At 49.8% G+C, this 14,683-nt stretch overlaps 1 protein-coding gene across 1 annotated transcript in view; it reads right to left on the reverse strand.

Annotated features, from left to right (window-relative positions):
- Csmd2 (CUB and Sushi multiple domains 2) overlaps positions 1-14,683 on the reverse strand; it is a 540,652-nt gene that overhangs the window by 160,604 nt on the left and 365,365 nt on the right. The window contains exons 20-22 of the mRNA XM_026406835.2: positions 10,688-10,903; positions 9,050-9,238; positions 3,472-3,641 (exon numbers count right to left, since the gene is read on the reverse strand). Of these exons, the coding sequence (XP_026262620.2) occupies positions 3,472-3,641; positions 9,050-9,238; positions 10,688-10,903 (575 nt within the window). The remainder of the gene's footprint in view (positions 1-3,471; positions 3,642-9,049; positions 9,239-10,687; positions 10,904-14,683) is intronic.

Raw genomic sequence — 14,683 nt, forward strand, 5'->3', positions numbered from 1 at the left:
ACCCCAAGTCTCTAATGGGGAGCAGAAGAGCTAGGCCCAAACAGGGCACAGCAAGCTGAGGCATTTCCAACTGAGAGAGGGAGAGCGGTAGAGAGATGGTAGCCCCTTCCCTAGTGAGACTTGCCACCCTGGTTATGTACCAGCATGGCGTTACTTGCTTTTCCTGATGTGCCCCCCAAAGCCAAATGAAGGCCAGGAAGTCAAGTCAAGGGGGAATCCACGTAGGCTCCTGTCTGGAGGAGCTAGAAGGATGGAGATTTTGTTCTTGCCAATGGTCTATATTCTTGGTCCCAGGCTCTGCTGCTCTGAACTACACGGTCTTACATGGATTTTTCCTTAGGGTTTCTGGTCCTTAAAGGACAGGCAGGATTTTGCTTCATTTGCATGAATTGTAATTTGCTTAGGCCCTTTCTCAATACAGATTTTCTTCCTTGAGTATTCCATTTGGCAGAAATTCCTTTAACTTTTATGCGAAAGACACTTTTGCCCAATTTCCAGGGCTGAGACCACATTCCCCTGTCTTATATCCCTTCGGTTATTCTACTGGGAACTGGTGGAGGATGTAGTTACATGCATGTGCTTCTCTTGCCCTCATGAGCTGGAAGTGGTGTTTCCTTTTGCATTTTGCAAAAATCTTATTGCATTTAAAAGCCTCTCCTGTCTTACTCATCTGAAAGTAGTAGCAAAATCACCTGGCAGGGACCAAAGGAAAAGAAGTCAGGTGGTAATGGGAGACAAGCTGGAGTGACAAGTATGGGGTGATTCTGGGAAATCTGCAGTTATTGAGAGCATGGAACACATGCAGGGAAACACGAATTTTTCATGGGTCAGAAATGCAAGAAAGTTTGGAGGGTTAGTCAGATGCAGGAGACATCCTATCTCAAGAGACAAGTAAAGTGTGGATAGATTTCCTTGGAGTTCAGAGGCATCTTCGTAGGGACAGGCAAGGCCTTGGGATTAGGAACATACCAGCATTCAGGCAGATGGGCCGGTCACACTAGGGCAATGTCAGATGTTCTTGGAGGGGACTGTTGTGCATTGGGTTCCTTCCACACATATCCATGTGGAAGTAGAGCAGATGACAGGCTTCAACAGCACGGCTGCTGCAGCTGCCTGAGGTGACAGGGTGGCTCTGTATTCTGCTGAGAAACTACGACTGTGGTTTCTTGTAATTCTTTCATTAAAAGAAACCAGAAATAGTTCTGGTACCCACTGGTGACCCAGGTTCTCCCTATGGAGGGTAAGTAGTCTGGGAAAGAAAAGGGTCCTAGGAGGGGACACAGATGCTATCCCAATCTCCTGGAATCCATTGCTCTTCCTTCCCTAGGAATTCCCTAGGAATTTGTTCCAGAAATTCCAGTGGTCACAGGGACGCTTGTGGCCTTTCAGCCATATCAGAACCACAATGCAACCTAATGAGCAGGTTTAAGAGATGCAGACACAGGACACTCTTTGTCAAGAAGGTTGAGCTCCATATTACAAGCTGGGTGGCAGGGCTGGCTGGGCATGTGGCTGCAGAGGCCAGGTGTGGAGTCTGGGGTGGTCCTCTTTTAGAAAAGCAGGGATTCTTCCCCTTCCTGCAGGTGTGCCTGTGTGAAGCCTCCCTGACCTCTGCCCTATAACTTCTGCCCATTTGTTACCCTGACTGCCTTGGAAAATCACTCTTCTGCCTGTCTGTTATGCTGATCGCCTGATGCCGAGGCCAGACAGTTGTGCAGGCACTCTGTTGGCCAGTCTTGGGTTCTGAAGGCCTGAATCTGAACACCCTATTGAGGGAGCTAGGGCCCTGGCCATGCTCCATGTGACCTCCAGCAGCCATTTCTGCCCCTCCATCCCTATCAAGCCCTGTGCACAGAACTTGGCCCAACCCCCCAACACCTGCTAATTATGACCTGTGCCTCAAAGCTGCCTTTTCCTGCTGGGCCTTCATCCAGGAAGGCCTCTGCATGGCCCAGCTCACATCCCTTCATCTGCACCATGACAGAGAGGAGGCCTCTCTGCCCTGCTGTGCTGGTTAGGTCCTCTGAAGTCATGCCGTTGATGAAGAGCAAGCAGATGGAGAGAAGTAAGGATCCAGGGAGAGGCCTGAAGGCATGGGGCCTGTGTGTGTGTGTGTGTGTGTGTGTGTGTGTGCATCTGTGCATGTATCTGTGACAGTGCATACAGCAGATTTATCCCTGCATCTGCTGGTGTGGTATCATGGGGTATATCACAAGGGTATCAAACTCTCCTGTGTCCGATTGTCTTGTTTCTATGAGGCATTGAAAGCAGAGCTGAAGAAACCAATAACAGCCCCCTGGGATTGTTCTGTCCTATTTCATACACACCCAGCCCCAGTTTGTCATCTCATGAGTGCAGCTTGGGTTCAAAGGAGATTAAGTAAGAGTGAAAAATGTCTCTCTCTCTCTCTCTCTCACACACACACACACACACACTACACACACACACACACACACACACACACACAGCGGAGAACACATGCCCCAGGGTGGGTCAAGAGTATCATCTGAACATAAAAAAGATGGGCATTTCATGGCTTCTCTATGGAATTTCCAGAGTAGTGACCTTTGGTTGCTTCTATTTTTTTTTCTTCTAATATCAGGACTTCTCTAGCTACAGAAAATAAAACTGTATTGGAATAAACTACAAAAGATCCTTGGTCTAGGATAAAAATAGACTTACTCTGGACGAGGCTGTCTTCAGAATCCATTTTATTAGGGCAGCTCTTTGATAGATTCTCCGACATCAACCCCTTGATCATACGTAAACACCCACAGGGTGCGTTATTGGAGATAGTCACATGATCACACAGGGAACTACAAGACGTGTGTGTGTCAGGATCTCACCAACTCCCTCTCGGTAGCGCTACCATCCCATCCTGTCCTTTCTTTCCCTTACATATTTATGTGCCTTGAGCTCACTTTCTTCAGTGGCAATGTCACACGAGGGCCTTTATCATGGTACATGGACACTCACTGCCTCCTCAAATCACATCTGAGTGCAGGGATGCCAAAGCACTCTCAGAGAATCACACCCATGTGAAAATATATATGTAAAAGTATCTATATTCACAAACATGTAGCTACACAAATGTGTGTGTGCACACTCATACACACACACACACACACACACACACACACACACACTATGAGCAGTTCATGATTCACGTGGAAAGTCGGCACTCACAATGGAAAACCTGGCCCACTGGCTGCTCCAACTGAACTACTATTATTTTTATGATGCAGTCAACTCCCACGAGCTGCACTTGCCTATGGCGGCAGCAGCCTCTGAGCACATTCCAATCCTACATTCTCAGATGCTCACACACACACTCTTTCTGATCCTCACTTCCTCCCAGTTGTGTGAGGATACCATCTCGGGACTCAGGGAGGAAGGAGAAAACTTGGACCATTCCCGCAGGGATGAGCACACACCTTCACACGCATGCGCTATGCAGTCCATCGATTTTACCTTGAGGACGTCTCCTTCTGAGAGTTCGAATGCCCTGGCTTTAAGCTGAATCCCCTTCCCCGGCTGGGTCTGGATGGAGTAGATGCATTCGTGATTGTTATTGTAGTTCACAGGAAAGTTGGGGGAGAGCAGAGTACCCTGAGTGCCGGTGACTGAGTTCCCACACTCAGCTGGAAAGAGAATCACAATAACCACAGATTAACCCCCGTCAGCCGCATCCAGAAAACAACTCACAGCTCTGGAGAACCTGACAGAGGTGACGAGCTGCCAGCCTGTCTACCTGTGGCTTGGTGGCTTCTCTGTCTCCCTACAGGACTGCCTGTGGAAGTTTAAATAAAAAATAAAACCTACCTGCCTAGAGTTCTGTTGGTGTCTCCCTCTCTCCCATTCTGTCGGGCTGGTTCTCTTTTTTGTGGAAATAGAAACTAACCACCAGACCCCCTTTCCTTTCACGGGGCTATAAAGCAGTCATTCCCTGCATCTCTTGGTGTGGTATCATAGCAACAGAAATGATGGAGGAGGACGTCAGAGGAGTGGGTAGCCAAGTGAGGAGAAAGGACGACTTTCAGTGTCCAAAGATGGAAACCAGGAGCGGACAAGATGGAACAATAATTGCTAACTCTATGTGCAAAACACCACAATAGACACTTAATAAGGCTCATTTCATTACCTGTCACAGCAATCAGTCCCCCAAGGTAGGCCCGGTTATCATCCTCAGTTTAAAAATAGGGAGCCTAGAACTAAGGAATTTAGACCAAGTCTCTTAATTCACAGAGGACACCACCCCCTCAGGCTGGAGTTTAGGGCCCCTGAGGCTCTGGAGAAAGTTTTGGCACACCCTTGTTGAAACCCTGTTTCATTCAACAACTAATGAAATCACACCCTCTCCTGGAAATTGGTTTCTCCTCCTCTAGAATTAGTTATTTCTTCCCTGTTGTTCCTATGCGGTTATTTATAGCAGCTATCGCATTTTACTTGACTTATTTGTGAGTACTGCTGTCTCCTTCACTGCACTGTGATCCCGTGGGCCCTGGTCATATTTCTGTCTTCCCAATGCCCAACTAGTGCCTGGTCAGGACACCCTCAGAAGATGTAAGCAGAGAGCTCAGGGGCAGGGCACATCTGGGGAACCCTGCAGTGGCTCTCTAGTTTTTGGTACTTGGGATTGAATCCAGGGGTGCTTATCACTGAGCCACATCCCCAGCCCTCTCTATTTTTAATTTTGAGATAAGGTCTCCCTAAGTTGTGGAGGCTGCCCTCAAATTTGCAATCCTCCTGCCTCAGCCTTTTGAGATGCTGGGATTCAGGCATGTACCACCACATTCCTTTTGTTTGAATTTTTGATTATGAATCCCCTTTCTGTGCATCCCTATATCAGAGAACCTATCACACCCTGCTCCCTGATTGCTTTTACTTGCTTGTAATCCCCACTCAAATTGTGAGTTACTTGAGGGCCAGAGTCATCCCTGATGAATCCATGACTTTCCAAGGCTCAACCCAGATGGTCTGCAAAATAAATATTTGCCAAATGCATGAATGGATGAATATGGCATACACTGACCTTAGAAGAGGTACAGTCCTAAAAATAATTAGGTTCCAGAAGGATGTAAATACAAGACCAGATGGCAGGCTCATTATTTGTCTGGACATATGGAGAGTTTGGAGCATGTCTTAAATGTTTACAGTTGATGGTAGCAAGGCTGCCTTCTCCAAGCCAGCCCTCCTGTCCTTATTCTAGGCATAATTTTTTGGGGGAAGGACTCCGATGTTGACCGAGAGGCCATTTCTTTGGTTATAATTGTTAATTCTTTGACCATAATTTCTTAGGACACTCATTGTCCTAAACTGGGCAGCATAGATGGAGCACATAGACACCTTCAGAGATGAACCTCCTGCTGGGTTTGTCATATGCTTGTGTGCTCTCTTGTCCCCAAGGCTGCTCTTAGTCCTTTGAAGATGGTGACCAAGTCCCTACTTTTCAACTGGCCCTACTCCCTGGGCCTGTGCAGTTCAGTGTCCAAGGATGGAAACCAGGAGCGGACAAGATGGAACAATAATTGCTAACTCAGTTTGGTTTCCTGAAGCTTTACAGAAGCATTTGTTTATTTATTTTGCAGGGGCAAAGTAGCCTGGTGGATTTTTAAACTCGGCTGGTTTGCCAAGCAAACCAAGTATCTAATGAATGTGCCCAGCTGAGGCATTGAACTGAAGGGGCAATGGTAGTAGCAGCCAGGCCCCCCGGGACAGTGGCTGCTGACAATTTCAGTAGACAGGTTTCTAGAGAGTGCGCAGTTCATGGGTGCGCTCAGACTAGGCAGTTACACACTAGTACACGGTCATACCACAGACAGCTCTGAGGTGTCTCCCCACAGTCTCTGGGGTCCCACATACTCTCCTGCACCTAGGCTGAGGCATGTGGTGCACTGAGATGAGCACAGACTTTGGAGAAGACAGACAAGTTATATCAACTCTCTGAGTCTCCATCTCATCTTCATCTGTCTTTGCCTGGATCATAAGGGCCCCTCCTAAGGCTGTAGAGAACAAATGCACCAGATTTTCTGTGTATAAAAGTGAATGAATGGGAAGTCGTGGTTAGCACATAGTAGGTCCTCAATCAGTGCTATTCCTCCTCTCTCTTCCTACTCATTCCCTAGCTGACCATCCTCTGGGACTGGCAGAAAGCCTGGGAAGCTTATGGAAGGTTCATGCCTCAGCTAGGGCCCTCAGGCGGTCCCTGATGCTCTTGCCCTCGGCCCAGTTCCTGGCAGTCAGCTTCCTTCCAACATGGGCCGGGGCATAGTTTTGAACTGTCTTTGCAGCCCTGGCTTCCTGAGTCGCCTCCCTGCCCCAGCATGACCCTCTTGTTTCTCCCACCTGCCTGACACCTTTTTAAGGAAGGACACAGGGCTGACAGCTTCAGATGCAGCCAGGCCCTGGCCAGTCACCAAGTCCTGACTCCCTGCCAGGGCCTTGGTCCTGGGTACCAGGGAGGGCATGGGTGGTTGAGGAATGTGGCACTCGCTTCTGGGAGAGTTTCCAAAGGAACAGGGGAGGTGAGCAGATGCACAGAGAAGCCAAACGGGGTGTAAATGGAAACAAATAAATGTTCCAGAGAAACAAACAGTCATGTGCAGAGAAAAAAATGCTGCCGCTGATTCAGACATCTGTGACTTCTGTCGCCCCTGTCAAGAGAGGTCTTGTTAAGGGCAGGGGCTGCATCTTATCCATCAGTCTGGGCTCCTGAGGCAGAGGGTTAGGGCTTCTCCATCACATTGGGCTCCCAAGGACAGGGCCATGTCTCCTGTAGCAGACTGGGGTCCCAATGGGTCAGGGCTGTCTCTTCCACATCAAATTCAGGGGCCCCAGAGGTCAGGGGATATGTCACCCCTGTCACACCATGAATTGGAGCCCAGGCTTTTCATCTCCTTCTCAGATGGGAATGTTTCTGGTAATGCTACATGAGCCAAATAACCCCAGTTACACCCACAGTGCATGCAGCAACTGGGTGCACCCCCTGGGTGGGCATTCCCAAGACACCTCCAGCATGAGGCTCTGCGACAGGGCTGGCAGTAATTACAGGTGATTATAATTGCTGTGCATTATTAATAACATGTGAAACAGAAGACAAATGTATAATAATAATAATGAAAATATTGTGAGGTGTCATGAACAAACAGTAATTGAAATAATAAGTTAAAGGATGAGTTCGTGTAATGAGATCAATGAGGCAAGAGTCTCAGCCATTTGAGCATCTGGGGGCCTGGAGATCTCCATTCAAGAAAAATATCTCCCACACCCCCTCTCTGAGGACACTTTCCCAGAGGCAAGAGCTGCTGCACTTGGGGGCATTAACCAAACCTCCCCAGGGGGCGTTCTAGTGTCTGAGTGTGTCCTGGTCAACAGTCGATGCTTTGGGGGGGATGGGGACAGGAGAAAGGAGGAACTTTGAGATCATTTAATTGGTCAAAGATGGAATTCTGCGACTCTTTATCTTAATGTTTCCCTCTGGGACTGTAAAAGGTTATTGACAAAATGACAGTTAGTTATCCATGAGTACGGCTAAACAGGTTATTGGCACAATAGTCATTATGTGGCACTTTCTTGTTTATGTCAACTATTTCATCTCATCTGGAGTAGAGCCTGGGTGTTGGCTGTCCTTATCTCTGCTTTAAAAATGAGGAAGCTTTATGAGGCTGAGGAGTCTGGTGGCTCTAAAGGATGGTAAGTGGCAGAGCAGAGACTTGACCTTGGGGCCTGAGTGAGGGATCAGCCCATCTTGCCAGCCTATTCAATGTTCAGCTGTCCCCTGCAGAGCCCTGGGCTCCTTGGTGACATCGTGTCATAGGCCTATCTCTTTTCCTTTTCTTTTTGGATGCTGGGAATGGAACCCAGCGCCCCACCTGTGTTGGCAAGTGCTCTGCTGCTGGGCCACTCCCAGGCCCCTAGGGACCTTTTGTGATGCTGATGCCTCTCTCATTCTGTGCAGTGCTGCTTTGATCTATCAATTCTGTATATTTTTAAGGGGTTTTACGTAATATTTCACTTTAAGTGAGTTCCATAGCTAACAGTGAGCATGTAAGTACTCCCCTAATTCAGCCTGCATTTCATCCTGTCCTGCACTGTGGGTTTGGGCAAGCAGAGCCGTGAGTTTTACAAAGTAGGAGAAGCCAGCAATTGTCCTGCTCCCTGGGCCATCACCATACTTCCCTCTATGCTCTGGGCCCAAAGCTCTGATCAGCCTTTAGGGATCCGTCAAGGAGGCAGGTGGGGCTTCTGCCAACCCCTAACCAGCTACATCTTGGCGCTTTGTTCCTACTGCTAAAACACAGCTCATCAGAGAGGCCCTTGCTGCCCACTCTTTGCCACAAAGCAACCTCACCTCCACACATCCTGAGTCTTTGTCATTGTCCTCTGTGCTCCTAACACTGCTGGACACATTGCGTATCTATGTATTATGGCTTGTGTTTCTCCACCATTATGGGAGGCCACTATGGAGAGACTTTCTCTGTTTTGTTCACTTTCGTATCTTCTGGACCTAGGTACGCGTTGGATGTGTAATGGGTGCTCTCTCAATGAACCCAAATTCTGTCCCTGCTTCCTTGGCTGGATGGGCTGCCTTCCAAGGGATTCTCCAGAGCAAGACCTTACATTGGACTAGTCAAAGCACCCACCCAATGCCCTGGATTGAGACTCAGGCAAAGGGCTCACCCAGGGCCCCATCCAGATCTCCCTGCAAGAGGCATCCTTCAGCCAGGGGCCTGCATGTTAAGGGCAGGAGGTGAGAGTACTGAAGTCAACCTCATTTCAGAGCCCATGGGCGATTCACTTGGCAAAGGTCAGTTTAGGTTACAGAACTGCCTCATGGAGTAGGCATTACTGTGCCTATTTTACAGACAAGGCGGCTGAGAGGAGTTGAGGTCACCTGCCCAAGGTCTCACTGCAGGTAAGCTTGGGCTACATTAGTCCCCAAACCCAGCTCCCTCTGCCTCTTGGCGTGCGCATCCACCTCCTCACACCGATCAGCTACGTCTGGCCCACCCCATCAAGTGAAGCAAAATGAAAGCACGTGACCACCTACCAACACACCTTGGCAGAGGCGAGCTCCACAGGCGCCGTCTGCCCCCCAGGCACGTGATGCGGGCGGTGCCCTCTAGACGGTACCCGGGGAAGCAGGAGAAGGTCAAGGTGTCGCCCACGCCAAACTGCAGGCCCTTCCGGATGCTGTAGGCTGGGACCTCGGGCTCCTCGCAGGGCTCCAAGTCATACTCTGAAAGGGAAGCAGGAAGGTTGGGCTCAGAGACGTCTCGGGAGGTGCAGAGAGAGAAAATCAGAACACGGGGGCCCAAATGCCAGGGGACAGGGCCAGAGTACAGACAGACAGAGGTACAGACCAGGTGCACACTGGTCCAGCGTGAGGAGGCAAGGAGGGCAAGCCACAGAAGAGCAGAGGCCCAGCCACAGAAGAGCAGAGGCCCAGAGAAGTGCAGGGAGGCCGAGGAGAGGGTTGGGGCACAGTGTCTCTTTCCTGAGGAACTTCTGGTAGGGCCTCAGGTGCCTCAGGCCTCGGCTCTCTCTTCTCCATCCCTCCATCTCCATGGAAACCCAGCCTCTGGCCCCCTTGACTCTCCCACTCTTCCCCTCCAGGCACTGAACCAGATCAATCCAGTCAGTGGCTTTCAGAGGGTCAGTCTATGACACAGCTTTGGGCGACCGGAGTAGCAAAGGACTCCAAATGCTTTGCTCTAAGCCTGATCTCAGAAAGCTGGCGTTGAGGCAGACGGCAAGCAGGATGGGGTGGCATTCATGGGCCAGGGACCTGCCTGGTGCTTCTAGAGACAGCATAGAAATGACTGTTTCTTGTCCTCCAGAGCATCTCCCTTCTGGGATGCAGTCCTCTGGGGCTGTGTGGAGGAGGAGCATCTCTCTCATTTGAGTTGAGGTACACTGGTTGTCCCATCAGCCAGGACTGCCCTGGAACATGGCAGGTGGCTTCTGCCTGAGGGCTGGGGTGGGGGGTGTTAGGGCTAAGCTGGGCCACATCCCTGTTCCTAGAGGCTGACATCTCCTGCCCATCCTGGGAGGAATCCATCTGGCTTCCCTGCTCTTGCTGAGGTAGGGGTGGGTTAGAGGGCCCTGGGGCACCTTGGGACAAGCATGGGGGGCGGGGGGAGGAGGGCTTCACATGGGGACATGTCTCCCTGAATGCCAAATGAAAGAGGTTTCTTTTCAGGATTCCTAGACACAGAGATAAATATCTATTACTACAAAATTAGCTTGATGAAGACGCACCCAAAGGAGACTGAAACACTCCTGTATGTTAATTTCACACCCTTTCTTCTTCTTTGTTAATTACTGGAGTCGTAAAATAGTGGAAGTGGAATCAGGAGAAGAATTTGGAATTACTGGGGCAGGAAGGGACATTTGTGAATCCTCTAGGAGCTATTTGAAGCCACCAGCTGGGTAGGTCATGTTCAGAGCAAATCCTGAGTCAGAGTAGGAGATTCCTCAAGGAACCTGCTAATTCCTTCCAAGACCATTATACAGATGTTCTTCCATGGATCTAACCGAAATATCTTTAGCTGCAGCATGGAGGTCATTCTCCCAGAGACAGGGGAGTGATTACTGTACATCTACTAGAAGACCAGAGACTGGCAGTAGAGGAAGAGAGAGAATGGTGCAGCGGTCTCCTCTCCCCAGGGATCCCCACACCCTGTACCTGAGAAGGTGATGTTGAATCCTTCGTAGGACATGGAGAAGTCGGAAATGAAGCGGACCTGAGCCGTGAAGTTGCCATAGAGCCCGGCACTGATGGGCGCGGGCAGCCGGGAGCCGGTCAGCTGCCTCAGGGGCTGGGTGAAGCTGCCGTTCTCGGTGAGAAGGAGGTAGTCGTGGCCGCTCTCCAGGTGGAAGGTGTGGAAGGTAAAGAACACACCTGCAGAGAGACCAGAGGGGTCCAGCTGGCCGCGGGAGGCAGCTGAAGCAGCCCAGTGGCGAGGCAGGACCTGCCCAGACCTTTCCAATTTGCACCTACCTGTCAGCGTGTCCAACTACAAGCATCTGTGGATCAACATACCAGTGGATGGACCTGAACTTGCCATGACCTGAAGATCCAGGCAGGGAGATGGACAGCTCTTTATGGTTGTCAGCATGTGAAAGGGGGATTTATGGCTCAGTTTGAGAGGATGCTTCATAGCCAGTCATTAATTCATCCAGCAAATATTTGCATATTTGTTGAATATGTCCTATGGCTGGGATCCAGGGTGAAGTGCAAGGGGATTCACGAGGCATTAGACAAATGGCTACAAAATGGAATGATGAAAACTATAAGGAAATGTAGATCAGCGTGTCAGGGGGGCAGCATGGGCAGCCCTTCATAGCAGGAAGGGGGGAATGGGGGGCAGCTTCAGAAACACAGGAGTTAACTGGGGAAGGTAAGAAAGAACATCCTAGATACAGGACCAGCCCATGTCAAGGGACAGAGAAGCTGTCCCTCCCAGGGCTCTGTGGTGGGAGATAACTGGGAACTGAGGCTGGAAAGGTAGGCGGGGCCAGTCAGTCACTGTTCTGGACAAGAAGCCATCCTATCCAGAGTACATCAAATTTCAGTTCCAGTAAGATGTTGGTGACCATGAGGAGGATGAAGTGGAAGAAGAGGAGGCCGGAAGAACAGTTGGAATGTGGGCTGATGTGCACTGGACCAGTGTGGACGGGGCTTGTGGGAGGGACTTAAATGAACCTGCTTCCTGAAAATTCCTCCGGTGTCCAGCCTCATCTGTCCTACATCAACACGAGGGGAAGATGAGGCACAAAGGCATGAAGTCATTTATCCAGGGTAATTCAGCTGGCAGGTGGTAGAGCTGGGTAGCTGAGGCCTCACTGCTGAGCCACTCCAGGATGTCGCCTCTTAGGCCACAAAAGGAGACAGGTGGGAGGGTGGCAGGTGGTGAGAGGGTCGATAGTGAGTAAGGTTATGGAGCAACAGGAACTTAACACCCAAAGCAGCTCTCAAACTTGTGCAGGTGGCAGCTGCTGTATTTGCTTGGATACAGATGTCAATGCATGGCCTCCAACAAGTCTGTGTTCATGGGGACATGTGTTATGATGGTGCCAGGAAAGGTGCACTGTTAGACTGGGAGTGCTGGGCCCAGCTGCTACTCAAAGTGTGGTCCATGACCAGCTTGCTAGAAATGCAGAATCACCTCTGTTTGATTTATAGGCACCTAAAAGTTTGAGAAATACTTTCCTAGATAATTACTGATGAAGTTTTAATAAATGATGATGGATCCAAGCCTGTAATAGAGCATTTTAAAAGTTTTATTATTCTTGCCTCCCTGTGGACAAGATCTGGTGATCCTGGAGTATTGGAGCTTCTCTGAGTAGGGTTTGGAGAGACATAACCTAGCAGAGGTGGTAGGTTGTGGTTTGCAAATTACTGGTTTGCAGGCAATCGAGATGCAATCATGTATCTATTCGTTCAAGGATATGGGTCTTAAGCACCTACCAAGTACCAAGCCTAGTGCTTAAGAAGAGAAACATCTTTTGGTTTCATAGAGGAGACAGATGCATCAATGGTGAGAATCCAGCATGGGGCATGAGGAAGGATGGGGAACTCTGCTTTGAGGGCTTCACATAGGGACACGATCCTTGGCGTAAGAGATGTGAGCATGTGCAGAGGAGACATGTGGACATGTGTGCCTCCATGTGTGCTATACTCCTGACACACAAACATGTGTGCAGATAACTACTGAGCTTGGGAAATGTATGTGCCCCCTCCTTGCTAGAACATCAGGTTGGGTGGAGAGCGGGTCAGATACAGTAGCAGGATGAAGCACCAAGCTTTGCACTGTTCTTCTAGCGTGCAAATGCAGCCCCTCCAAAGGAGTAAACATTTGGCAGGGATTCTAAGGATGAGCAAACAACCGAGATGAAACCCCTGGGGTTCCCAGCTGTGCTGATTGCTTGGGGCTGTTTTGGCCGTTGTGAGAAAATGAAGACATTGTCACAGAAACAGAGAGGTCCCATGTTGGAGTTTGAATCCAGATTTGGTGTGACAGATGTACACACTGGAGTGAACTGGGCAGAACAGTAGGAGTGATATCAACCCTGCACCAGGGCAGGAAAGGCAGGGATCAAACGCCCGTCTATCAGCTGAAGGCCTGCATCCAGAACTGCATGTGTGTATCCTTAGCTGCGCGTGTGGATGCTGATCCCTCCCTCACAGGTGGCAAATTGGGATGGCATATGCAAAGCCTGGAGCCCTGGCCCTCATCAGGTGAGCACCCACAGGTGTTTTCTGCTCGGCTGAGCCCAGCCCCAGATGACCCTGTGGGTTAAGAAGCTGCAGTCCTGGGGTCTCTGCAAGGGCACATTCTCCAGCCTCCTGAACTGCCCACTCCCTAGGAGTGGCCAGCTGGGCAATTCTGAGTTTCCTAAAGTTTAGAATTTCCCCAGCTGGAGTGTTCGGGGACAATCCGAGTCAGCAGCCTAGCGGTCTGTTCACCCAACATATTAGGAGCAGAGATTGAGTACAAGGATCTGGGGTCAGATGCATGTCTCCAAATACCCCTGGGGTTCCTTGGGTGCCAGGTGTGGAGCTGGGCAGGCAGAACTGCAGGAAGCAAGAGAGTTCAGGTCTGTTCAGGTGGTGAAAGTTCAAGTGGGGTGAGGTCTGGGGAAGAACGGGGGTCTGTGGGAGCTCCCCAGGAGGGAAGCTCAACCTGGATGCTGGAGAGCGGAGGTCAGGAGAGGCTGGTGAGAGGAAGCGAGCATGGAAAGTTGAAGAGCTGGTCAAGCAAAGGGAATGGGAACCTCCATACCCCCCTCGAGAGGAAGAGAGAACTCAGACAAAAGTGCAGGGCCCCAGAGAAGAAAGAACTTGGCAAGCTCCCGGGCCTGAACAAAGGCCTGTGGAGGCCCAACTCTGTCTGGAGGGCTCAGCATGAGGCCCAGAAAGGCAAGGCAGGCTGAAGGGCCTGGCTCACTGTGTTAAGCCCTGGGGCCCTGTGCTAGGGGTTAGGAGAAGTCAGGGTTCTGAGGAAGAAGCATTCACTTATTCAGGCATGATTGTTGATTCTCTGTGGGAGCACATTTCATCCTAGCTAATTCCTGTTCCTTCTGGAAGACAAGCTTATGTCTCAGATCCAGGCCTCCTGCCTAACTCCCTGGGCCAGGCTGCAGATGTGTGTTCCACTACACAGATGCTGCTGCTCTGAGCTCTGTGTTTAGGCTGTCTGTCTAGCCCTGGACCATAAACTCCTGAGGGCAGGCGTCAATAAGCATTTGTTAAGTAGTTGATGAGCTACACTGACTTCTAAGCAAAGACATAGAAGAATATTCACCCTGATGATCTCAGTTGCCCCTGTACAGAAAATCATGACCACAGAGGTTGTCCCTCCAAGGACTCTGGGGGGCTTCCCTTGACTGCCTGGAGGGTCTTGCCTTGCCTGGAGAAGCTCTGGGACATCTGAGACCTGGCCAGGAAAGGGCTCATCTAGACCAAAGTGAAGCTCTTAAGTACACATGATGAAACTAGAAATAATTTTCTTTTTTTGTACAAATAGCATATTTTACATGCAATATATATTTATTGCTCAAAATCAGGAAAAAGAGCAAAAATGAGAATAATAAGAGAAAACTAGTGTTAAAATCTTTGGGTAAATCTTTTAGACCATTTTCTGTGCAAATATCCTCCTTAGCAAAAACTATCTTTTAG

This window comes from Urocitellus parryii, chromosome 11 (genome assembly GCF_045843805.1).
Source record: "Urocitellus parryii isolate mUroPar1 chromosome 11, mUroPar1.hap1, whole genome shotgun sequence".
Lineage (NCBI taxonomy): Eukaryota > Metazoa > Chordata > Mammalia > Rodentia > Sciuridae > Urocitellus > Urocitellus parryii.